The following is a 26,945-nucleotide window of genomic DNA, read 5'->3' on the forward strand; positions in this document are numbered from 1 at the left end:
AATGCATACACATTTTTTACAGCCAATGTATAGGCCTACTTGAACATTCCTCTAGAGAAACTAATATTTGTGTTAAACTTTTCACTCTGTCTGTGTTTTAATACATATTCTCTTTCACACACACAGCCCTCTGCATCCTTGAACGTGTTTCCTGCAACAGGAAGCAGCAAAGATCCCATATGATTTTTTTCCCGTTGGCCAGAAGCACAGCTTCCTCTCCAAGCGGCCAGGTCAGCTGGATCAGTGTGAGGCTGGAGAACGTGCACCTGTGTGTTCAAGTGAAAGCCAGGGAGAAAGAGGGACAGTGAAGTATTAATGGCTCCTCAGGGCCTGCTGAAATTATCACACACTGTACACCACACTGTAAAAAATGATTTTTCAAAATAGTTCATACAAGATTATTGGATTATTTTGTTAATAATAAAGTCATTGTTTACTTGCCATTTCTTTGCAATTATTTGTGAAATCTACCCATGAAAATGGTTTCAAAGCCATTTTTTAGTGTCCAGCACTGCAGTATGTTCAGTGATTTGCTTCAGATGAACTACAGACGACGCAGTTCATTAATATAAGAACATTGAGGTTCATTTCATTTAGGCGTTCACTCACTTTGGTGACACTGGGCCGGTGAAGCGGTGGATCTTTCAGCGTCACCGAGTGTTGACATGACACCTTCAGCTCTCTGCATCCTGTCACCGATAAGACCAAGCCAAGAGATAATAATACTGTGATAATAATTACACTAAACCCCACCTGTGGAGAGTGTGTTGGCTTCTTTAAGTCAAATTCGTCAAGCTAAACTACTAACAATTTCAAGCAGTCCAAACACCTGGTAGTGCATTGCAATAATGAAGTCAGGAACATGCTTTTCTGTGTGAGCAATAAATGACTTGTTCCATAACTCAGCAATGTATCGAAGATGGAAGAAGGCTGTTCTGGTTACATGCAAAATGTGGTTTTCAAAAGATAAGTAGCTGTCTTAAAAAAATAAAAAAACCCAGAGAAGGAAGTAGATGTAGATGCAAATTATATTTTGAGAGCTTGTGTTTACAGGTTTTTTGTCCAGATAATATTATCTCTGTTTTGTCAGAATTTAACAGATGGAAATGACTGATTATCTGGCCTTTAATATCTTGCATACATTCTGTTAACTTAACCCTTAAAACAATTCTTACTATTACAGCTCTTGGTCAAAATAAATAACCTGGAAAAATTCAAATATGTTTAATAAAATATGACATATTCGACAGAGAAGAACAACTGGAAATGTAGGAAAAAGAAGAGAGCGAGAGAGAGAGAGAGAGAGAGACTGACACTGACGTACAAAGTTGTAGCGCTTCCTTGTGGCCAAATATACTAAATACTATACACAGATTTAATGTCGAACAATTCAATCAAACATTTTTGGACTCGACATTTTTTATGCAACGTCTGTCAAACATCAGTCTAGTCTTTGATTTTCATTAATGTGTATAGATTAGAAATGCATGCATTTACACATTACCAGTTAACAGAAAATATAGGACTATAAAAGAGAAAATAGAAGTGTTGTCATTTCTACCGAAGACATTTCTAAAGTTAATGTACTGGTTTACCAATGGATCAACACCGTCAGTGAAAAACATCAGACGTGATGTATGAAGAAAACATACTAAAAATGAATAAACACCACAGTAAATATCAATTGGGAGTATATATTTTTTTTATTGTGCATCATTGACAGTCAAGTTGTAATTTTTGTGAAATTATTCAAAAAGGGAAACTTTGTTTAATTGTATTTATAATGCATAAACAAATTAGTTATCAATGCTATCAAAAGCATCTAATGCATCATTTGAGGAAAACAATATTGGCAACTAAGACATAATTCTCATGAGATATGCGTATGTGCAATGACATTGCTAATACAAAAATCTATTAAAAGCTTCTAATTTAAATTTAAACACAATAACATATTAAGTATTTTTTTTTTTTTACATTTGGAAAAACTAACAGTAATGTTTCTAGAAGCAACCATTTGAATAACTGATTGTTTTGCACGAGTACATAGTAGATGTTTCCATTTAATGGACAAAATGAATACCTTCTTTCTTTAGAGGAGAAAAAAAACACATTTTTGTCTTTAAGTGTTTTTAGGTCCTTTGAAGCTTTCCCTGTTCTCAGCCTCCAGCAGACATCCAGCGCTTGAGCTTTCATGTGTGTTCGGTCAGGCCCAGAACATGACTAAAGGAGTGCAGCAGGTCCAGTCCCAGATAGGCCTGTGTGAGGGTGCAGCTGACCCCCAGCCCGGCCAGAGCGATCAGCACCCACAGCATCTTTGCACTGAAGTACAGCGGCTCCAGTCTGCCAGCGGACAGAAGCAGATGAGGAACACGACTGGACAAACATGAACACAACTGCAGTCTCCGAGCACTCACCTGCCCTGAGCAGATTCTGCATAGCCGTGGAAGTACAGATACCGTCCATAAAGATACAGCAGCCCGAACAACACTGCCAGCGCTAGAGCGAGACATTCATCAGGTCATATTCTGGATGAGGGGTTCAGATCACGAAACCCTATAGTAACAGTGATGTTTTACATAACCTAATATTGATCACCACCTCAGTTTAAGCTTACTTTAATTCCTTTAATTCTGAATGGAAGTGTTTGAGAAGAGCACAACTGTGGCAGAATGGCAGTGTTTTACATAATACATTTTCAAGGGATTTTTGTTTTTGTTTTTTTGCTTGCATGCAACTCTGAGCTGTGAGATTTTGGTGAAAGCCAATGTGAGAGCACTGTTCATCTTAGATTGACTTTTTGCTTCTTTTAATCTAGACAATTTTAGCAAGATATATTAATATGTTCTGTGAGCACAGAGTTGATATTTCTTAGTTTTTCAGTTCAGGGAAACTCACCTTGACTGAAGAAAACTCCAGCCAGCCAAAGCGAGAAGACGAATATGGGGAAATATTCAGAAGAGTTTGCTCTGGCAAAACAAGAATATGACAAATGAGACCAAGCCTGTCGAGATCAACACTCCTCTCAGTGAAGTCATAAGAGTCTTTATTCAGTTGACGGATGATAAATGCGATGTTTTTCTTACTGGGCTCGAAAGATCCTCTCAAACGCCGGAGGACCGGAGGTGGCAGGAGGGGAGACCGAGTGCTTCCTCCTCGCCTGGATCACCTTCAGACAGAAGTACGCTGACAGAACGGTACACACATTTACCACAGCACACGGATTGTGAAGTTAAAGAATTTCCCAACACGCATTGATAAAGTTCCTGTTCTTAATCCGAACGTTTGCTTTTGCATTAAAATTTGTATATCCATCCTCTTTAACGCTGGAAGTGAGGGGAGTAGCCTAAATATGACAGAATGTGTATTGTTGGGGGAAAAAACTATGCTTTTAGTACAGAAAAAAGCGCTCAAAAATAAATTTGTCAGACTAATTTTAATGCATGTTATTTTAAAATGCGTAAATCTGAGTGGTAGGCTATCATAGGAAATCTCACAGAGTGTAGGCTATTTATCCAATTGGAACATTTGTTTCGATCAAGCCTGAAACTCTCTCTGTATAAGGATTACTTATTTTTATCAGCCACTGTTTGCAAGGCTTGCCAACATGACAACTCTAATCAAGAGAATTATCAGTAGAGTTACAGTAGCTAAAGTTCAACACGTCACTCACTGCTACCAATTACAGTCCGTTCTTGCACAGAACAGCACGAGCGCGACATTCATTTGACCGTGAAAACGGACGAATATTGATTTGACTGACCATCTACAATCATGTGGTACTTACCTTGCTCCAGCAGTCCCAGCACTGTGACGGCTGCTAACAGCACGACCTGCTCCAGCATCATGACTGTCTCTGATCAAACCACACTCACAGGAGGTTTTTTTATTCAGTCACTTACATTAGCACGACTAGAGTGGGAGGGACATGAATATAACCCACATCACTATTGTTAAGATTTTTCAGGACATAATGCTATGTGATGCATGCACTGACAAAAAGGTAAATGGGAAACACCAACCCATTAAGCTTTAAAAGAAATTAACGCTCATTGTTGTTTTTTACAGTTTCATGAAACATCTGGTGTAAAAGTAACAAATTTTACAATCCCGGAACAAACGTTGCCTTGCCTCCTTAAAGGTACAATTTGTAAGATATTTGCAGTAAAATATCCAAAAACCACTAGGCTAGTGTTATATATTTTGTCCAGCTGATTACTAACAATATCTCTAATGTTTTCAACTACTTGTAAATTATGAGAAAATTCCCAATTTTAAACAGTGACACAGGGCAGTGACGTTAATGACGTTAGTTACCCTTTGTTCCCGCCTTTACTGACGTAGAAACCACATGACAACAGTGTCGTGGACAAATGCGGAAGTAGCATCGAGACAAACTTCAACTAGAAAGAGATGCCAATCTCGCTCTTGTTTTACTCGACAGTTGAGTTGTTTTGATTCGTATCTTTACAGAAAACGTTTGCTATTATAACGATCAACAAGATTACTATTATGGGGCATATATGCCAAACGCGGGGCATCGTGTCTCTAGACCCGCCCAAGGACACGTCTGATCGCGTCTTTGCATTAACTTTGTATGTAATCTACTCGCGAAAAAAAAATTGAACTCGCGTTAAATCCATGATTTATCTTTCCGTCTGATTGATGGCCATCAGCGGTTGGATAGAAGACAACAAATCCCATCATTCCACGCTCCTTCTTGGCGTCATCAAATCAAGCGATTGTTATTGTTTTGATAGTGCGCCCCCTCGTGGCAGGTCATACAACGTGTACCTTTAATTTTAAACCAGTCATCTTTGTATTTCATGATCATTCATTGCTTTGTTTTCCATGATCATGTAGCCCACATGTTGATACCTATAAAAGGTGTGGAGTAAGAATGGAAGTTGTTGCACCTGCTGCCCCAATCATGTAAATGGCTGGCACTGTTGTATTGCTTGTGGGTTTGAATAAACCTTGAAGAAGTGAGAAACTGTCTTGTCTTCATGATTACTTGGACTTGGATTTAACAAATTGGCGACGAGGATTTTGCTGTTCTATATGAAAGATGTCTGCTGTTGCTTCTTTTCCCACGCCATTCTTACCATGTCCGGGTGAGTCGTCTATTCCTTTTGGCGTCTGGTTGAAGATGTTTGAGAATTACTTACTTGTCATAAATGCATCAGGAGATGACTGGCCAGTTGCAAGAAAGCGAGCGTTGTTTCTTCATTGCTTGGGGACAGAAGGGCAGAGATTATTCTATACTTTACCAAACCAAGGAGAAACAATGGAGAATGCTATTGAGACTTTGAAACTACACTTTGTTCCCCAACGTAATGTTGTGGCTGAGCGTCATGCATTCCGAAAACGAATTCAAGCACCAGGTGAAACAATCCTGCAGTACGTAAAGTGCAATAATTGTCAAAAGTTGGGACATTTTTCAAGAGTGTGTCGTTCACAGCAAACACATTCTGTACATGAGATTGAACTGCCTGAGCTTCAGATTCTTTACATGCATGATTCAGTATCTAATAAGATAAAGTGTACTACTACTATCATGACTTCATCAGCCTCTGTACCTGTGGAGTTGATTGTGGATTCTGGATCTTCCGTTTCCATTCTGCCTAAGTCTGTGTATGAAAAACACTTTAAACAAGACTCTTTGCTGCCTCCTGCTGTTAAATTGGTGACATATTCACGAGACCCAATACCAGTGCTTGGTTGTCTACCTGTTACTGTTACCAGAGATAATATGATCTGTAATACTTCAATCTTTATAGTTGAATGTGGCACTGCTCTTCTTGGAATGGATTTAATTAATGGATTGCATCTCAAGTTTGAAGGTTCTTCCATACTTCCAGGACCGACTCAGTCTTCAGCCTCTGTAATGCGACTTTCTGCTTCTGTGCCTGTTATTAAGCTAGGTTGTTCAAAAGGATTTGTGCATAAGGTAAAAACTTCTTCAGTGGTGAAATCTGTACGTCAGAAACTTAGACGGTTGCCATTATCTGTTCGAAATGCTGTCAGTGATGAACTTCAACGCCTTCTTGACTTGGGTGTTATTGAGCGAGTGGATGCATCACCATGGATTTCTCCAATTGTAGTTGTTCAGAAGAAGACCGGTGGTATTCGCATGTGTGTAGACCTGCGAGAACCAAATAAAGCTGTTGTTGCGGACAGTTTTCCTTTGCCCCATATTGATGAGATGATGTCTATGCTGCCTGGAGCAACTGTCTTTTCTACAATTAATTTTGAGAATGCTTATTTCCAGCTTTTGTTACATGAAGAAAGTCGTGATTTGACTGCATTCATCACCCATGAAGGACTATTTAGATTCTGTCGAGTACCTCATGGCCTTGCTTCAGCTCCATCTGCATTTCAGAAAATGCTAGCAACTGTACTACAAGGATTGCCAAATGTGGCCAATTATCTGGATGATGTCATTGTCTGGGGACACACAAAAAGTGACCATGATCACATGCTCAAAGAGTTTCAGTACTGTAAAGGAGTTGTTACTCCAAAGCCCTGCTTTAGCATTGTTAGGACCCTAACTTGCCTATTGTCGTTTCAACGGATGCATCAGATTATGGACTTGGTGCTGTATTCTCTCAAATTCATGAAAACAACACAGAGCACATTGTTGCGTTTGCTTCAAGAACATTGTCTACTGCGGAACGCAAATATTCAACAATTGAAAAGGAAGCTTTAGCATGTGTCTGGGCTGTTGAAAAATGGAGAACTTACCTTTGGGGTCGGAAATTTCTTCTACGTATGGATCATCAGGCCTTGACAGTGCTCCTCTCCTCTAAAGGCACAGATCGCGCTGGAATGAGGATCGCACGTTGGGCAGAGAGACTCGTGTGTTTTAACTATGAGGTGAATTATTATCCTGGCTCTCAAAACCAGGTTGCTGATTATCTTTCACGCCTACCCTTGCCTGCTTCTGATGAGGATTTTTCCCGATACTGAGCAGGAGGTTGTTGCATTTTTGTCTTCTGAAATGTCTGCGGTGTCTCCAACTGAATTTGCTCTTGCTTCTGCATCATGCTCAGAAATGACTGCATTACGTGCTCAGATTGTTCATGGATGGCCCTCTTCATCAGCTGCTGTGGGGGTTGTTCTACATCCATATTTTCAAATACGTCATGAACTTTCTGTGCAAAAGGACTATGTGTTTAGAGGGTCACGTCTTGTGGTTAGTGTGGCATTGTGACGTGTTTTGGTGAATCTTGCCCATGAAGGCCATCAAAGAATAGTGCGTACGAAACAGCGCATTCGTGAAATTTACTGGTGGCCTGGTATTGACCGCTTGGTTAAGGAACAAATCAAGAATTGTGAAGTTTGCTTGTCTTCTGATAAGGTTACAACTGTTCGTGCTGCACCCTTACAACCTGTACCTTTTCCAATTATGCCATGGGAAAAAGTGGCTGTTGACATTGTTGGCCCATTTGAAACCGCTACCTGGGATTGTCGGTACATTATGAAACTGATTGACTATCATAGTAAGTGGCCAGAAGTGGCATTTACTTCTTCAATCACAAGTAAAAATGTGATCAACTTCTTGACGTCAGTTTTCAGCAGATTTGGAAATCCTCATTACATTGTATCTGACAATGGATGTCAGTTCAAGTCAGTGGAGTTTGCTGCCTTTCTGAAAGATCGAGACATTCAACACATACATACGTCAGTGTATCATCCAGCTACAAATGGAGCTATTGAGCGATTCCATCGAGTACTGAAGAGTTCTATTCAATCTGCTATTCTGTCTGGAAAGCCATGGAAATCAACAGTAACAGACTTTCTTCAAATGTACTGTGCTACTCCCCATGCTGTTACTGGACGGTCTCCTCCTGAGTTACTCTGTGGTAGAAAATTGTGCACTCGTCTACATGTTCTCCCTCTTCCTATAACTTGTAAGGATCCTGCTGTGAGTCAGAAAGTGTCATTGTCTCAAAAGAAGATGAAAACATACAGACCTCAAACGAAGAGCCTGTACTCCTGAGTTCAAACCTGGAGACTGGGTGCGTATAAAAATTGTAGCGCTGTAGCCCACATGTTGATACCTATAAAAGGTGTGGAGTAAGAATGGAAGTTGTTGCACCTGCTGCCCCAATCATGTAAATGGCTGGCACTGTTGTATTGCTTGTGGGTTTGAATAAACCTTGAAGAAGTGAGAAACTGTCTTGTCTTCATGATTACTTGGACTTGGATTTAACACATTCATAAAACACTAAATAAACTTACCAAACAAGACCGTTTCTAGAGAACTATATTTACACAATACTCTTGTTTTACAGAGAACAATAATAAAACGTATAAAATACTTACAAAATTTTGCAACAATGTACATATAAAAATAAGATCTATCTCTCCTGAACAATAGAAACCGCATACATACAAAAAATATATATATAAATATACATGAAATCCTGTCATAGAATCTCAGATGGAGAGAGAGTTTGTAACACGGTTAGGAAGAAAACATACAGAACTATTAACCCTCTCACCAACACAGAAGCTCTGGGCTTCTCAGAAAAAAACCAACAGCACGCAACATAGTGTAGTGTAACATGAAAGTGTATGATGCAATCTACTTTAATTGTGAGGAGGATGAACTCTACAGTGCTCCAGTTAGTCTCAGCTACACTCCTTCAAGCGGTCATGGCCTGATTAAACAAACCACAAAGCATCTACTTCCTAAATGTAGTCAATGAGAAACTAATTAATGAACATACACCATATGGAACTTAAAGTAACAGTTCAACTGAAGTCGTCATCCTTTATTCCCTCATGTCGTTCCAAACTCATCTGACTTTCTTAAGTGGAACACACAAATGAGATAATCTGAAGAATGATAATACACACAGGGTCAGTTTTCTGATAAAACATCTAAAAGCAGAGGTCTGATCTTGCTCTGGAGGGCCATGGTCCACATTTGATTTTGAATGGATGTCTGTGCAGAAGAGGCTTCGGTACTCTGAATGAACTGCTTTTGTGATGAGCAGCTTATTACTATTTGAATCAACAAGTCTGCCCTCAAACAACCATTTTGGAATTTGTAATAATTTTTGGAATCTACAGTGAAAATGTTTTGCATCTGGTAGGATTCAGTTTATGGCGCTTCTCAATTTCTATGGGATCCACAATCTGTTACTGACCTTCGTTCATCTATGACAGCAATTCCGTGACATCAAGGATATGATGTCAGTGTTTATCAAGGCACACATGATCCATGTTGACCATTATGTCAACGGTCAATGTCAAACACTGAAGCAAAGTCATATGGGTTTGACCAACATGGTTAGTAAATTATTCAAATACACTCATTTTTGGGTAAACTACTGCTTTACTGTAAACCACATATTGTGCATCCTCAAGAGTGCAAATTTAAGGCCTGTGGAAGTGTGTCAATACACTCCTGACAATGAACAGACCCTCCTCGTGCCTACAGCGAACACATAGGCAACACAACCATGTGAATGGCTCAACTTGTGTTTGAGCGCACACTCATAAGAGAATTCAGTGGTTTTACTGAGCCACAGGTTCAGTAGTAGAGCATTTCCCTCTTTGAAATTTCCAGTCCAGAGAATACTTCAATGACACAGGCTCTGTGCTCTACTTGACCTCTTTTATATACACCATATACATACTCAAAAGAGAACACAGCAGATCTGACCGTGATATGAGAAGTTTCACCATCTCCGAAAACATCCAAAAGTGTATGTTTATGTTTTTTCCTCTACCAAAGGCATCAGCTGATATCAACTCATGGCTATCACTCACTGGTGACTGGCCAACAGCTCGTCTAGATCGTCCATCCACTCTTGTGTCAATGGGTTTTTCAAAAGAGAGTCCACCAGGTCTGTCTCGGCAGGAAACCCGGACAAGCTGCCTCCTGATTGGGTGCTGTAGCTAAACTGGAGCTGCTGATTGGGTGTCCTGTTCAGCTGATAGGCCTGACTGCACTGAAGTCCTGCGGTGCGGTTGGGTCCGGCCTGTGGCTGACTGTAGGACCCCAAGTCAGGCAGAACCTGCTGAGTTTGAGGTGGCGCTTGCGGCTGCCCCTGCTGGACCGTCTGCTGGCCAGGAGCGGGAAGCTGTTGGGACATGCCTGGATTATTGGTCCGTTGTTGGTTCATGTTAGGCATCATTTGTCCAGGATTCATTCCTGCCAGGGTCCTACCAGCTGCACTGTTTCCCATGCCACCCTGGGGAAACGGGGTGTTGTTGGGAAGTTTGGACAATCTTGGCTGCATGTGGAAGCCAGAGTTGGGGAAACCTGCTGGCATGCCTCCGTTAGCAGAGCCAGGCTGAAGACCTGGATGCTGCTGCTGCTGCTGCCATGACTGGGCCTGCGAGGGCAAGGCACCCTGGATACTGCTTGGCATGGAGGTGGGCATAGCAGAGCCCATGTTATTAGCCAAGGTGTTGGGCATGCTGTTGGGCATACGGGCCAGCTGTTGCTGCTGCTGCTGCTGCTGTTGTTGTTTCAACATAGCAGCATTGGGTTGGTTTTTCAAGTGTGCTTGTTGCTGGGCTGCTAGAACATTCTGGCGGTAAGCGGCAGACATGTTGGACACTGACGGTCTCTGCTGGTTGGGGTGGGAGGGATGCATGGGCATGTTGCCATAGAGGACTTGTTGCACGTCGAGACCGCCTGCACAGGATGAGAGGTTCATGTCTGCTTGACCGGCGGCTGGAGGGGGACCAGTGGTTGGGCCAGTATTCTGTCCCACCCCCATTCCCATCATGCCTTGTGTCTGAGAGAACATCCGTTGTGTTCCAGGGGTGGGGCCACTGAGAGAGTTGACACTCCCTATTGGTTGAGATGCACCTAAAACAGAGTAACCAAACAATCACAATTACAACACGGCCATTTGCCATCTAGCAAGCTTTTTTTAAATGATTTCAATGAAATTAAATTTCAAATGGAAGAAGCCACAGATCTTGTCTTCAGTTTTGTAATGTATATAGGATTTTTTTTTTAATAACAGTTCAAAATTAGAATAAAAATGCATTTGGAAAATATAAAGGGTACATTTTTATTTAATGCAGACTGTTAGCAATACTCAATTAAACCAGGAACATTCTACACTCAAGCAAGTATACAACATTTTTGATGAGTGCAGGCTTTGTTTTTCCGGACAAGGCTGCTTATGTCTTTTTCAAGATCTGGCAAAACATATAGAACTAACAAATATTGCTACAAGTGTGATTGCATCATATAATAATTGCGGTTAATAAATGTTCATCGTCTGGTTGACTACGTCTTGTATTAATTTTTATGAAAATTTCTGTCATAAGCACATAAACTGACAATCACCACTGATAAGCTACTGCTAAATATTGTAGAAACGTAATTTTCTGCTTTGCAATGATTTGTATTGTAAAAAGCGCTATACAAATAAACTTGAATTGAATTAAACCGCTTTCTAAACTCATTTGCCACAATTTTATTTTACCAGCTTCACTTTGCAGGGAAAACAAACTGCTCCTGTCATCAGATCCTCAACCTCGTATAGTTCCAAACCCACATAGACTTTTTTATTAATATTTGAAACACAAATTAAGATTTTTTATGAAACTTGAGGTTACTGCCCCACCACCCAAGCAAAACTTTGATCCGAAAAGGCATCTTGTTTACACCTGTTTAACGTGGCTCTTGTAATCCAATCTCAAGTCCAGACTGGGTACAAACCACTTGATCACTCAAATTATTCTTGGAGGTGGTTAAGTCTAATTGTTAGCATCCGCCCATATGTGTCCACATGTATTCTGGACAACAGAGTGTCTACTGATGCAACATGTATCAAGGAGCAGGTGTAAAAGAGGGACAACTGATCAGAGGAGAAAGGTGTATACCGGAGATGTTGTGTTCGCTGAAGGCGGAGGAGTGCTGCTGGGCCAGGCAGGGTGGCACACCGGTGAACTGAGACACCTGCTGCTGCTGCTGGAATGGGTTCTGCTGGGCCTGCGGGTTCTGCTGGTCCTGGTACTGAGGCGGTGGACGGGTCAGATGTCTCTGCAGCTGCTGTTCCTGCTGCTGCCGCTGCTTCTCCTGCAACAAACACACTTCAGCTATTGCTTCAAATACTGTCATGAAGGAGCACTGTGGCCATTTTTTTTATTATTCTTGTGAGGCTGTTGCCCCCTGGAGGTGGGGCTTTAAAACAGGACACCTCCGAGAACTAATGGATGAAACTTTAGCCATGCTTTATACACCGTTTAAACTTGGATTAAATTAGCCACTTTTGTTGTAGCTGTAAAATATAAATCGCCATCAGCTGATAAACACTTAATTCTATATTTGCAACCACAGTTTAAAAAAAAAAATGATTATTTTGGAGAAAATAGTTAATTATGTTGATGATGAGGATTAATACATGTATTTATTGAACATCGCTTGTATAGAAGCAAAAGAAAGAAGAATGGCACCTGCTCGGCCATCATCTGCCTCTGGAAGAACTGCTTCTGCTGATTCATCAACTGCATCTGCTGCTGCTGCTTCATGTAGGCCGCGCTGCCATGGTTAGCCTGGATGCTGTTGTTGCTCTGCTGAGGTGTCATAGTGTTCCCCGGGCCGGGAACATGAGCTGCGGAGGGGTAGGACCCTGAATCCTGCAGAGACCGAGTGAGAAACATTATAGTAAAGAAACGCTCCCTGCTGCTAATATTATCTTCAAGGTGAGCAGATGAGGACAGTGGAAGCAATCAAAACCAACAAAAGAGCGATGATATATAAGTGCTATAACAAGATAAGTTCGCTTAGACACCGTACACGTAGCAAGGGCTTTTAAATAATATAATAAATAAAAAGAAAACTGATAGAATTAAAAATAAAAAAAAAAGATTAGAAAGCTAGTTTTTTTTTTTAAGAATAGAATTAGAATAGTGAGGGCTACAGTTAGAAGGTCAAATAAAGGTAAATATAGTTCTTACATATTTATATAAAGAAAATTACCTTGATATAATCATAAGTAATAGTAAGTCGCTTTGGATAAAAGCGTCTGCTAAATGACTAAATGTAAATGTAATATGGCACTGAATGAATCAGAATTTGGGCAGCAAATATTAATGGTCCTAAAACGAGGCTTTATTTTCTCCAAATATAATGTATGATTTCTTCTTTCTGATTTTGTGGTTAAGTTAACTAGGACACATTCTTGGCAGGTTTTGTGTGACTCCCCCTCCTACAGTATAACTAATGCAATCCACACCCGCTGAATGCTTCAAATCTCACTGCTTTGTAACTCATTTAAATTCAAGCATCAAAGCAGCTGAACAGCACATCTCCTTTCTGATCCGACCTGATCGTGAGGCAAAATGCTTCCTCAGCACCTCTGGACTACAGACAGTGGTGAAGGATAAGATGGTTTAAAAATACATCAGAGATGCAAGCGCTGGCAGCCACCCTTTCACAACAAACACCCGGCACACACTTGCATGCTCTCTCTCTCACACACACACACACACACACACTCACTGCAGAAGTATTTCGAGGTCAATGACGACACTAAACAGCGTTATCTGAAAAGTGAGATGTGGATAGAGATTCAAACAATAACAATTTGATAAACAGTGCAAAAAAAGTTGCTATCTCTCAAGAAAAAAGTAAATGCCAAATGGGTTAAACAGCTATATTTAAACCAAAAGAATGATTAGGGGGGGGGGGGGGGGGGGCAGGACGAAAGCCAGGGGCGGTCGGGTGGGCTGGCAGCACGCATGAAAGACTGCTTTGTTGCCCCCCCCCCCAGCTCTGCCTGTCCTTTCCTCTGTTGACCCGTCTCTGGCAGCCCATCCCAGCCCCCACCGCAGTGTGTGTGTGTGTGTGTGTGTGTGTGTGTGAATGGTTGTCTGCTCTCTGCTCCTTAGCAACCAGCTGCCTGACCCAGACAAACTGCTCAACCCTGGGGCGCATGAGGCCCACTGCCAGACACACACACACGGGCCGACGGGGTGAAACCCCCTGGAGCTGGAGAATATACTCAATGTGTTTTTATATTCATTTTGCTGCCGACTGTGAACGTTGTAATGATTTAGTCATGACTGTTGGTCACCATTAAAGTCAAAACTGACTATTCTTATTTTATTGCAGTGTTTATTATAAATGACTTATCCAATAGAATTTGTATTTATAATTTATCAAAATAACAAATATTAAGACCTCCTCCCTGTTGAAGTTTTCACTGGCACAAGGGCTGAACAATAATCCCTCAATTAACAAGACCACAACAATCAGCAATGAGCCAATCAATGCCTGACGACAAAATCATGTCCCGCCCACCATGTTATTATTCAAGAAACCATTTCAGTCGGACATGCATCACAATTGCCTCCTTTACAAAATGTTTAAATAGCTTTTCTTATACTTCAGTAGCACAAATGGCAATTGTTAACATCTGATTAACAATTTTAGTAAATATCTTCCATGTAAATACAGTATCTGCATGTGTTTTTCTTTTTGCATGGATACGTCTTACCTAATGCCTCAATGCATAATTCTGTGCTGAGGGGATTAATATTAATTTTCTCAAACACTCTTGCAGAAAGAAACACTCCCTGCTGCCAATAATATCTTCAAGGTTAGCGGATGAGGTTATTTGGCTCCTAGAAGAGGGTGTTTTTTTTTTGGGGGGGGGGGGGGGGGTCTTTGGACCTATTCCCTTTTAAAGCTGTGCTGGAGTTTGGAAATGTCACAAATTAAGAGAAATATAAGCTGTTTGTTTGAGCACATCACTGAACATCATCTTGAGCCTTCTGAGATAAATTAACTCTTACATTTTCACATTGTGCAAATTACAATTACATTTTTTTTTCCAGGATCTGAAAATATCATTGATAATCTCTTCCCTTTATTCTAATTTGAGCATCTCATTTCCAATGAAGTGATGCAGAAAGATCTTGTCATCACGGTTTTGATATTTCATGTAATGCAATGACATTCAAGACATTGTTGTGTGTCCAAATGCATTGAAGCCACTTTATTTTGTGTTTAGCAAAAGAAAAAAAAATTTATTCAGGTTTGGAACAACTTGAGGACGAGTTAATATTGACAATTTACTTTTTTTTGGTGAACTATCTTTTTAAAAGGTACAATTTGTAAGATATTTGCAGTAAAATATCCAAAAACCACTAGGCTAGTGTTATATATTTTGTCCAGCTGATTACTAACAATATCTCTAATGTTTTCAACTACTTGTAAATCATGAGAAAATTCCCAATTTTAAACAGTGACACGGGGCAGTGCACACTCTTGTGTTTTACTCGACAGGTGAGTTGTTTTGATTCGCATCTTTACAGAAAACGTATGCTATTATAACGATCAACAAGATTAGTATTATGGGGCATACATAGTCTGATCGCGTCTTTTCATTGACTTTGTATGTAATCTACTCGCGCAAATCGTTTGCCATGTATGCCCAATTATTGTGTTTGAATGGCCATCAGCGGTTGGGTAGAAGACAACAAATCCCATCATTCCACGCTCCTTCTTAGCATCAAACCATGCGATTGTTATCGTTTTGGTAGTGCGCCCTCTAGTGGCAGGTCCTACAACCTGTACCTTTAAGGTTCTCAAGACTGAAGATTCTTCAGCATACATGTAGTTACAACTACAGATTACTTTATAAAAAAATAAAAATAATAATGAATATATTTTATATTTGATATTGCAATACATTGTGAAGTAATTAAAAGTCTGTATAAACTTTTTTTTTTTTTTTTGAAAGACTTATCAAAAATTTACATTTGGAACATTAACGGCATTCCCCCTCCAAAAATTTAAATTCTGTAATTTACATTCCCTTCTGTTATTCCAAACATGCAAGTCTTTGGGTAATCTTTGAAACACAAATTAATATATTTTAGTGAAACTAAAAATTATGTTAAGTGTGGTAATATGGTAAAAATATGTTAAATGAAGGTTCAAACATGATGCACGAGAACCCATGAGGTTTGCTGTAGCTTGAAATGCATGTAAAAGCTTTCATGTTCACCATTCGTGATGTGCTGTAATAAGTTTCTGTGTAAAATAAGTCTAAATTAAATCAGTTCATCATATATGCACATATAAACTCCCATACATAAAATCTGTGTTTAAAAGATTAACCAAAGTCTTATGGGTTTGGAAAAACATGAGGGTGAGTACATGACAACTCAAATTTTTGGGTGAACAAAACCTCTTATTAGCAACAGATGTGATTAATGCAGCGAGAATGTTATCTTACCGGAGCATGCTGGTGGTGCGCTGGTCTGAAGTTCATGTTGGCCGGCCTCTGCATCTGCTGATGTCTCATCATGTTCAGAATGGCCTGGTTCTGTTTGTTCTGGTTCTGTGTGGCCTGAGGGCCCCTGGGTGCACCTAGTGCTCCAGCTTCATAATGGGACAGGGGTTTAGTGTTACTGTAGTTCAACATGGCTGCCTGGGCTCCTGGGTTGGGTGGGTGGTTGAGGGGCCCTGTGGGTGTGGCTGGGTGACTTAACATGTTGGCGTGCCCTCCGGGCTGCATGTACCCAGCTGGAGCACCTGCTTTGGGAGAACCCTTGTTGGGCATGAGCAGGGTCTTGGGGTTGGGGAAGTCTTGTGGGTACAAAGAAGGGCTGGTGGACTTCTCAAGCCCAAAGGTCCCGCCCATTTGACTTTGGGTGGGAGCATTTTGGGGCCAAGATGTTGAGTGGTTGGGCTGCTGGTGGAATTTAGCTGCTTGCTGTTGCTGCGGTTTTTGCTGTGGCGGCTTCTGAACCACGTGCTGCTGCTGCTGTTGGCTTTGTAATATCGCCCTCTGCTGCTCACGTACTGCTAACTGCTTCAGCTGCTGTGCGGGGGACAGGTCTTTGGGTGGGGCGGGCAGCAGGTGGTTCGGGAGTGGTCTGGTGGGCTGCTGCTGCACAGGCAGGGCAGGTGATGTGGCTGGAGCCGTTGCGGGGGAGTTGGTGTGAAGCGGAGGCCCAGACGAGGTGGGTCTCACCTGAGGTGAACCACTGCAAGAGTCCTGATCGAAGGCGGAGGGAGCCGTGGCGGGGGGAAATTCAGTCTTCACGCTGACCAGATCTGGCGGCATCAAGCTCTGAGCTGCACCGGTGGACGGGAGCTCCGGGTCCTTACGATCTCCAAAACTGTCACTGAAGAGCTCCTGGATTTCCTCGTAGGGTACGGAGCGGTTGAACTCCTCCATGATCTCACTCCAGTCCTGATCGTTGAGGTTGAGGTCAGGGAAGAGGTTGTGGTTTCCATTCCCACCTCCCCCAGGCAGTATGCAGGGCAAGATATCGTCCACTGGCTCCTGCTTCATTTCTTTCAGGAGGAAATCTGACTCTGTGCCATGTGATGCACCGCTATCAGTTAGACTCGTCCCATTGTGCACTGCACCAACCACCCTGTGGTTCCCATTGGCCATCATGGCATCTGTACACACGTTATGTTTGGAGTCCATAGGTGAGCGAGGAGGCACTATGCCATTTGAGAGCCCATTAAGACCCCCCAGTGCATCCTCAACACAGGGTTTTTTATTGGGCGGGTAGCCATCGGTGAAACCGTTGACCTGGTCACGGCCGTGGGGTGAACCAGCATTATCCAACTTCCTCTTGACAGTCTCCTGTAACTGCACAAAGAAAGTTTTTTGTTAAAATCTATATTCATAAGTTATGATGAAAATTTTAGGTGCCGTGACTAATTATAAATCACTTTTTGTCATTTAAATGGATTAAACATGAATTTTTACAAATATTCACATATTCAAGTATACACAATAATTTTGTCAGCTAATTTCAAAATCAATTTTCTTTCCATTTCATTCCCTGTAACGATGTAGGGCCCATATTATTTTGCTCCATGCAAACTACAAATAAACAAACATACACTATTAAATGCAGATCAAATTTTAAATAATCAGCTGAAAACGAGTACCGAATTATGAGAATTAAACTCGAGAGACTCCCACTATGACTCACTTTTTGAATTACATATCCTATTAAACAAACCAACAATGTTGTTAAAAGAAAAACATTCTTGTGTGGACCAAGAACGCAGTTTTTCTACATGCATTAGCCGTAATTAAGAACTTGTTTAACAACGATTCACTTTAACAGACAGACTCTTACGAATGAATCACACTCTTAAAAATAAAGGGCCACTGCTTTCCAATCAGAAACCTCTAGGCTTGCATATGGTGTGCTGTATGGTGTTTAACAACAACTTATGTACCGCATGTGGTTGTTTACACATGAATACACACTAAATAATGAATTTAACAATGTGAAAGTGAAAAAGTGAAAGTGAAGTGACATTCAGCCAAGTATGGTGACCCATACTCAGAATTTGTGCTCTGCATTTAACCCATCCGAAATGCACACACACAGAGCAGTGAACACACACACACACACTGTGAGCACACACCCGGAGCAGTGGGCAGCCATTTATGCTGCGGCGCCCGGGGAGCAGTTGGGGGTTCGATGCCTTGCTCAAGGGCACCTAAGTCATGGTATTGAGGGTGGAGAGAGAACTGTACATGCACTCCCCCCACCCACAATTCCTGCCGGCCCGGGCCTCGAACTCACAACCTTTCGATTGGGAGTCCAACTCTCTAACCATTAGGCCACGACTTCCCTAAACACTTTTTAGTGTTTTTAGATTTACACTTTTAGTTATAGTACATTTTTAGAAAAGTTATAGTAAATGGGTCTATTCAGAGTTGTGACCGGCTAAAGAGAATGCATCTTCATTGACCAAAATGAACGTTATGACCAAAATTCTGTCTCTTGGTGTGATTAATTTTATTACTCCGCAACATTATATTTTTATATAGTTATATGTAGTTATTATGAAAATCAACAAAAAGGGCTTTATAGAAATAAAGGCAACTTGTAGGTGCAATTCAACTTAAAATAAGTTGTTTATGAATTATTTTTAAATGATCATGTTATTGTCATACTTCAATCTAAATGATTTATATTAAAATATTCTATTCATAATTAGTTACTTCCTTTTGTTTAGGATACTGTTAATACTAGTTATATTGTTTAAATTTGTTCTTTGGTATCCACTTATACTGCGTTTTTAAGGGGCTTGTTTTGCTCTAGCTTCCTCTGGAGCTTTAATCAAAACAAGGAAGAGTTCAGTAGTTGCAAACTGAACATCAGTTAGTGCTGACTAAGTGGTTTTAATTATGCACCCCTCATTACCACGTCATTATTTGTCACCAGCCCGGTGAAGACTGACATGCATCAGTAAAATGTGAAAAGTGTTTAAATCACAGAAGGTTATCATCTTCCATTTCTGATCAGTGTCCGATCATTTTGAGTCAAATAATGTGTGTGTTAACTCAAATGTGTTAACCCCGCCCACTTATTTACATGTTGCCGTATATGCAGAATTTGTTATTTTATAACGTGGTAGCGATATACACCGTCATACCACCCAGCCCTGGTCTTCGTCATCAGTTTCTAAGCATTTCTCCACATTATTCATGAGAAGGAACTCTTTAGCCAATCAATGCACTGTATTATCCATGAGATAACATTACGGTGCATAATTTAAATGTTTCAACTCGGTTATCTTTTGCTGTTGTTCAGGGACATATAGGGACAAAGGTTTGCGTTTCCCTGTGAACACGGTCAGGGAGTTTTAATATGTCTATAAGATGCATTTGACATGAATTTCGCACATCAACATTTGCCGTTATATTCACAGTTCACATCTGGACCGGTGTTCTGTCGATTTGTCCTACCCTGTCAGATTTTCCGACCTCCCACTAAAACAGTTGGTAGAACAATTCAAACAACGAAAAATGCTACTGTAAAGTTATGGTTCATTAACATCTACACCTACCACAACCCTAAACCTACCCTTACAGTACTGCAAATACAGTAATTATGCGTTATATTCACAGTTGTAGGGATACAGCTACAGGAAACCAACAATATTTTTTTCTATCAATTAGATTGTGTTTTTATTCAACTCTACTGTAAGTGTAGGTTTAGGGTAGGTGTAGAGTCTAATAACTCCAACCCTAATGTTGTAGTAATGTACTGTGAAATGAAAGAGATAGAAAACGAGGAGTTGGTGTCCCACACATTTAATGGCTGATATAGGGCAACGCACTCTTCTCATTCATGAGAGATTAACTCTTTCTTGGCTTACAAATAAAGTAAAGACAAAATAATAACAAGGCGGCAGAAAAGGACTTCGTAAGAACCACTATGGATAAGTTCGTTCTGTCGCCTTATTATTTTTATGCACACCGCACTATAATGTGATGCATGCAAAATACAGAGTTTTGGCCATTACAAAGTGTCCATCCACACACAGACGTACATCGTCTGCAGATATAAGGTATTTCATTGCACTTTAACAAGTAATCTGAACAGCCTGTATATGAGCAATATTTTAGACCAGCCCTCACTGATGTTATGTTAGAACGCATCTGATTCTGGTTTCTGTGGCGGTGCGTCGAGCTCGTCATGAGGCGCATGGTGCGGAGCGCTGTATGACTGATGCATCAGTTCAATTCAACTTTACTCCAAATATATCAACTTACCTGTTTTGAATACTTTAACATTGGACGTAATCGAACATGTTAAATAGTGTTAAACTGTTGGAGTTTAAAAGAAATCTACTATTGATTTTCAGCGTTGACTGATTTTGCAGAACATTTAGACTGATAACTTCAGAGCGCGGATGTGCGACATGACAGTTGCGTCCGACTATATATGTTTTAAATACAGTATTTTTATATTTAACGTTAGTTTATCAGTATGTTTGAAAGTATATTTTTCTATTATTGGTGATTCCATAGGCTCTTTCTCATGCACATGCGCGGTTTAAAACACCAAATAGTTCTGCTATGACAAGAACAAAGAGTCTCTCTCTTGGTCCACCCATGCACGATAATATCGTGTATCGTTGATCTCACAGGCTGACGATATGACGAACTGAAAAATTACCATATCGCCCAACACTACACACCACACAATTTGAAACCATAATGTTAACCACAACTAATTTATGGCTACAGTGAGCACACAAATGAAAAAAATAAAAAAATGAAAAAAAATAGAAGGGCGGGTTTCGACCCATTCGAACAGGCATGAGCTGTTGTGTGAAGCTGTGAGTGAAGGCATGCGGCCCGTCTGAAGTGAACTCCCCACCCAGCTGCAGCTCCAGCACACAGCAGAGTTTCTGAACCTGAAAAACTGGTCTCTGTATCAGCTACAGTCACTTTTCTGAGACGACCTCACTTGGGCGGCACACCCACAAAAATGTCTTTTCTTTCAAACATGCTAAAACTCTTCCCAAAGCTATTTTTTACTGACATCTCTTAATCTCTTGCACTCTTACTTTCCCTCCATCTTCGTGCCTCCCCCGCTCAGAAGCACCTCCACCGCAGGCTTCAGCCACATGAGTCTAATTACCATGTGTTTGAACGCATATCCCACAACAAAAGAGTCAGCACACAGACCGCGGAGGGGTGCGGGAGTGTGCCAAATTCCTGGCCATGCACAGAGCAAACTCAGCTCTCCTTTGATCCCCTGCCTTCTACAATGGACCACCCCCATCCATACGGACGAGGAGCAGCGCTTTTGGCCCGAGGGCACAGAGCACCGTTTGAGTGCAGCGATCAATATTAGTGCAAAGACTTGGGTCACTAACCTCAGTTTTGCGGTTTGCTACTTCACAAACGAGGGGAAAAGTCCAATAAGTGTCTAATGTCCTTTAGTGGAGCTAGTAATTAGTCCTTAAATGGTTGAGGGCAGCCAAAAATCTGTATGTGCAATTCAAACCAGCTGTTCATTTATTAGTGCTCTTTGCCAAGATAAAGCAGTACAAACTCCAAACATTAAACTTTGGTATGTAACTTGTCCTGTGCTACATACATGAATGACCTCAAATCACACAGATTCTTAGGTGTCCTAATTATGGATTACATTCAATTTACAAATAAATAGCTGGATGATATGCAGGTATTATTTCTAGCGTTTCATTTGGTAGGTTGCAGTATCAGAATTTTTTGGTACCTAAATTTAAAAGTAGCAGTAAATGATGTTTTGGGTCAGTAAAGCTGTGTTTCCACCGCTGGAACTTTACCCAGGAACTAGGGACTTTGGGCTGGTACTAGGTGTGTTTCCACAGCAGGAACCAGGAACTAAATAAAGTTTTGGGTAAAGAATTGCCACTCAGAAAGTCCCTGCTCATGAGGTGGTACTTTTTCAAAGGTCCCGAACTTTCGGGGACGGGACTTTTTTTGAGAGTGTGCTTAAACTCACTATAGATCAAACTTAATGTGGCTTTCTAAATAATTTATTAGTCGTTTGACTAACCATGGAAAAGAAACATTATATAGCCTAATTATCCATTTCTAATGTTTTTGTTAAATTGTTAATCACGTTAAATAGAAAATCAGTCCCTTTTAACATTGTATTAGCCTACATGACACCCATGTCTGGTTGTTGACTAAAAAGACGGATTTATGTTTAATGCATTTGGCTGCTTTTAGTCTTACCCTAAAGTTGGTACACCCTCCGCCTATGAGTAACAGTGTTACAAACCCTGTTTGGCTCCACAACTTTGGCTCCAAAGTAAAGATGTTCTGAACTTGGATATGTTTGTTTGTGTTGCAGTCTGAGCTGATAAATGCTCCGCGGTTTAGTTTCATTTCATTTGCCTTTGGAGGTTTCTCAAATTCAACAGAAATTGAAACAGCACTTTAGTATTGTACATTTAGTTCTGGAACTAAAGCGGTGCGAAAGGCCCTAATGAATGCAATTTGTCAGTCATGGAATCAGCTGCAATGAGCTTGTGTTTCATTGTAAAGCAGACACAATTATGTATTTCTGGTGGTTGTAGTGCCATAACTTGTCTGTATCTGTGTTAAAACTGCTGCCTAAGACATAACTTCTTGGATGTCAGATTTTCAGTCTTATTCAACAGCTACTCTGCCATCTGTATTTGCCAAGTAACCTTTAGTAGTTACCTTTTAGTAACCCAGTATTCTAATAGTTGTAGAAGTAGTGGGCAGGTTTGTTTATGGTCTGACAAATACGTGAATGAGCCACAAAAGGGTTTTTTTTGTTTTTGTTTTTACTGTTTGCATACGTCATTGCCCCCTTTGGTTACCTCATCCACCCCCTCATCAGTGCTGCGCTTGGCGCCGGCTCGGACTCAAGAATAACATGAGACTGGCAGAAACTGTTTATGTCCCCTTTAAGGTTTAAAAAGAAGCCTCTTATGCTCACCAAGACTGCATTTATTCAAAAACACAGTTTAAATACAAAAAAGGGTAGCTTTTCTATTTTGGTCAATTTTAAAATTTAATTAATAGAAATCTAATCATTTAAATAAATAAAAAAATATTTTTCCATTTTTACCCACACCAGGTTTTCTATTTTTTGTCAGCGTCTGCATTTCTGCCCTGAGCCCTGGTTAACCCAGGTCAGTAGCTGTGAAAGGCCAGATGGAGGCCAAGTGCTGAACAAGAACAGTGAGTTATGTTGAGTCATACTGCGAGGAAGGGAAAAACAACTAGATGTACTATATTTCAGCACAATGCTTCATGTTCAAGACACACTCTTACAGCACTAGCTAACTACAATCAACAGCCCATCTATAAGCTACACCAACATCAGGAGATCTGAGTTTAAACCAGTAGTTGACCCAAACATAAACAATTTACCCCTCACACTGTTACAAACCCAGATGATTTTCTTTCAAATGGCAATACTTTTCTGATTGTAATTAATGAGTCTCGTGTTCCACTGAAGGAAAAGTCATGATTAGTCATATGTTTGTGGAATTTTTTTGGGTGGGGTGAACCATTCCTTTAAGACTAAGTGGCCCAAGTACACTTTGTAAGACTAGGCTATAAGAGTGGCACAGCATATGAACACTTCCTGTTTGAGGGTGAGACTCTGGTGTACTGCAGATGCATTTAAGTGTGAAAGTGCACAGAGACATTCAGCCGTCCAGGGAACAATAGTGAGTCAGAGGTGTGGGCGAGCAGGGCGAGGGGTAAATGTGAGCAGACCGGAGTCATGCTAAATGCTTTTCATCAAACCATAATGACCATCCCAAAACAACAGCAGCGCTATCCTACAGCCGAACTCTGACATGCTTTCTTTGAAACTACGGCCTTTGTCAAACAACCTCCAAACTAGTTTGACTGCTCCAAACGCAAAACATAACCTACTTGGCAAGTTAGAATAAAACACTGGAACCTATTCTACAACACCTGAGCTAACGGTCCTGCTATAGCATAAAACATATCAATCCACCAATGCTGACCATACTGTGGTTGTAGTTAACACGAACAAAGCGTTTTCAACATGAAGTTTTTTTTTTCTTTAGTTCACTTAAATGGTCTTGCACCGATACAAGTAGAGGTCGACCGATTGATCGGTTTTGCCGATTAATCTGCACCGATAATTGCTTGAATATCGAAGCATGACTGTTTGGATTTATATGAAATGGTAACACTTTATAATTTACAATTATGGGCTAAACATCATAAGGTGTTGGAACACTTCCTTGTAAGTAGATGATTATTGGCAAGACAATCATCATGACTGTATGTTAGAGCGAGCATGAAAAAACTTTAAACACAGACCTCTGAACTCATGCTCATTTGCCTCCACTTTTAAACGCAACGCCCACTACTCAACATCCAATCATTAACTGATGCATAGAACCAAGTCCCACCCTACGATTTCTTTTAATAATTCGTCACACTCAGATATACGGCAATACAGAAAATAAGAGGTTACATCCATTTCATTGCAACTTTTAATAAAGATTACATTAATGTTGTCACATACTTTAGAGCAGTGGTTCTCAACCCGTGGCCCAACCATGTGGCCCATCACTAATTCAAATGCGGCCCGCCATATGCTGAATAAAAAAAATAACAAAAATTTAAATTAAAACAAAAAAAAAAGACTATTTTTTACATTAATTAAAAAATTTAGGCTACTAATGAAATAAGCTATATCCTAATGTTATTATGTGAAATTATTTAGTTTTACATATATTTTTTCAGACATGAGCACTCACATAACATTACGCATTTAATGAACACATACAAGCGCGCACTTTGGCAGAATTCAATTCAAATAATCATCAACGGCCATTAGTTAAGGTAAAATTGAGCATCAGAATGGACAAATTTGTTTTTAAGGGAGAAAAAAAAGAAATGTGAAAAATGGTAGCGAATGAACACGTACAAACAAGAATAGTCACAGTATCAGTTGTGAAGGAGAAGTGCTGGATTTTCGGTTTGCCCCGCAACTCACTTGAAGTTCAGGCAAATAACACCATACACTACGTAGTAATCCTTAATTGAAGAAATGTGGCACAACATCTCTGAAGAGAACCTCATATTATTAAATTTGAAAGTGCTTTCCATATTTGGATCAACATAGGTTACATTTGTGAATGCACATTTTCTGCAATGTCGCCAGTCTCTTAAAACCTCCTTATACTTTCTGCGTCCGCTATGGACCGCTAGATAGGCATGACGTAAAAATCGTCATTGGAGAGTGTGTGCCGAGGCTCTGAGCAGACGACCGCCGGACAGGTGCGGTGGTCAGTAGGCTTCAAAAGCACAATTGCACATGTGCAGGCAGTGTGAAGAAGCTCATTGCCAATCGAACCTGTGCAATCAGTCAATAAATGAATATAAAGACAGCGATGTGCAATAATTCTGGGCAATTGTTTGTTAACATGTTTGTTGCAGAGCGAACCATCAGCCTGCGCATTCAGAAGTGTAAACTGCATCCGCGCTGGCCGTGTCTGCATCCGGATTACTCATGCGGAAAGTATAACACAGGCTTTACAATCGCAACTTCTTTGTGCGGTTACTCCTTTCGAGCTGAATCTCACATAATTGATTAGCTCCCGACAGCATCAGGTGCTTTATTTATGGGGAGTAGAATTATTTATTTATTTCAATGAATGTAATAAATTAGATATCATAATATTAAGGCTATAATATTATAAATCAGGTTGGTTTGTATTGGTGACGTAATAGGTAAATTATATGCGTGTGGCCCACGAGACTTGCACTGGACCATAGTACGGCCAGCTGGACAAAAAGGTTGAGAACCACTGCTTTAGAGTGATGTTATTCTGTTGTTATATTTCTAATAAGCACTTCTCTGTCTGTTTGAATAATCGATGCAAGGTGGCACAGGAGAGCACGGTCTCTTTAAAGAGAGATACTCCACCCAAAAATTACAATTCTCTCATCATTTACTCAACCTGATAATGTTCCAAACCCATAAGACTCTCTGTATTCCTCAGAACAAAAATAAAGATTTTTTTTAACTGAGATTTCTGTCCCTCCATTAAAAGTCCATTCATAAAAACATCATCAAAATGTAATCCATTTGAAAGGAGTGGTTTAATTACCATCTCCTAAAGAGAAAGCACACTTTACATGATGAACCAATTTAATTCAGGATTTTATTTCATACATAGAGCACATCAAATATGGTAAACAGGGCTCAAGCCTGAGAACAAACCTCAGTGGTTCTCGCATGCGAAACAAGCACATCTGAGCTTCCTTTACCAAATTTGTTGAGCTCTATGTAGTTTGAAAAAACACGAGGATGAGTGAATAACATTTAATTTGTGGCCGAACTAGAACACTTTTACTTAAGAATCATGTGTGTGTTTATTTTCTTGAGGGGAGAAATATGATGTGGGAATAAAACCAGAGGAGAGGAAAACAAGTTTGGTCCATTCTTTAGATCCACATCCACAGAACAGTTGCTACAAACCTACACTCTGCTCATGTGGGCCGCGAACAGTCAGAGATTTAGTAAGCCACAGCCTTGAAGTGACTAAATCTAAGCTATGAGCATGTAGCAACATTCCCTCATTACTCAGCATCCCATATAAAGAAAATAACACCGTAGCAAATCTAAATGACTGAATGTTTAAGTTTGGGAGGACTGAT

General features: G+C 40.4%; 2 protein-coding genes across 2 annotated transcripts in view; both read right to left on the minus strand.

Annotated features, from left to right (window-relative positions):
• Positions 1–1,680: 1,680 nt before the first annotated feature.
• On the minus strand, positions 1,681–4,005 carry LOC132114348 (leukotriene C4 synthase-like). The gene is made up of 5 exons (XM_059522455.1): positions 3,788–4,005; positions 3,087–3,186; positions 2,899–2,969; positions 2,418–2,499; positions 1,681–2,343 (listed from the first exon to the last, which is right to left on the minus strand). Exons 1-5 carry the CDS (start codon positions 3,846–3,848, stop codon positions 2,193–2,195), a joined length of 465 nt encoding a protein of 154 aa, XP_059378438.1. The 5' UTR covers positions 3,849–4,005; the 3' UTR covers positions 1,681–2,192.
• A 4,247-nt stretch (positions 4,006–8,252) lies between these two features.
• Positions 8,253–26,945, minus strand: part of LOC132114027 (mastermind-like protein 1) — a 33,291-nt gene continuing 14,598 nt past the window's right edge. Inside the window, exons 2-5 of the mRNA XM_059522141.1 lie at positions 16,227–17,600; positions 12,436–12,618; positions 11,863–12,058; positions 8,253–10,834 (exon numbers count right to left, since the gene is read on the minus strand). Coding sequence (XP_059378124.1) covers positions 9,780–10,834; positions 11,863–12,058; positions 12,436–12,618; positions 16,227–17,600 — 2,808 coding nt within the window. The 3' untranslated portion in view covers positions 8,253–9,779. The remainder of the gene's footprint in view (positions 10,835–11,862; positions 12,059–12,435; positions 12,619–16,226; positions 17,601–26,945) is intronic.

Source organism: Carassius carassius, chromosome 33 (assembly GCF_963082965.1).
Source record: "Carassius carassius chromosome 33, fCarCar2.1, whole genome shotgun sequence".
Lineage (NCBI taxonomy): Eukaryota > Metazoa > Chordata > Actinopteri > Cypriniformes > Cyprinidae > Carassius > Carassius carassius.

Excerpts from the sequence above, each read along its gene's own strand:
- LOC132114348 (XM_059522455.1), bottom strand. The coding sequence starts at position 3,848 with ATGATGCTGGAGCAGGTCGTGCTGTTAGCAGCCGTCACAGTGCTGGGA. Across the intron at positions 3,187-3,787 it reads GCTGGGACTGCTGGAGCAAG|CGTACTTCTGTCTGAAGGTG; the intron begins GTAAGTACCACA and ends CCGTTCTGTCAG. Across the intron at positions 2,970-3,086 it reads GAGAGGATCTTTCGAGCCCA|AGCAAACTCTTCTGAATATT; the intron begins GTAAGAAAAACA and ends TTGTTTTGCCAG.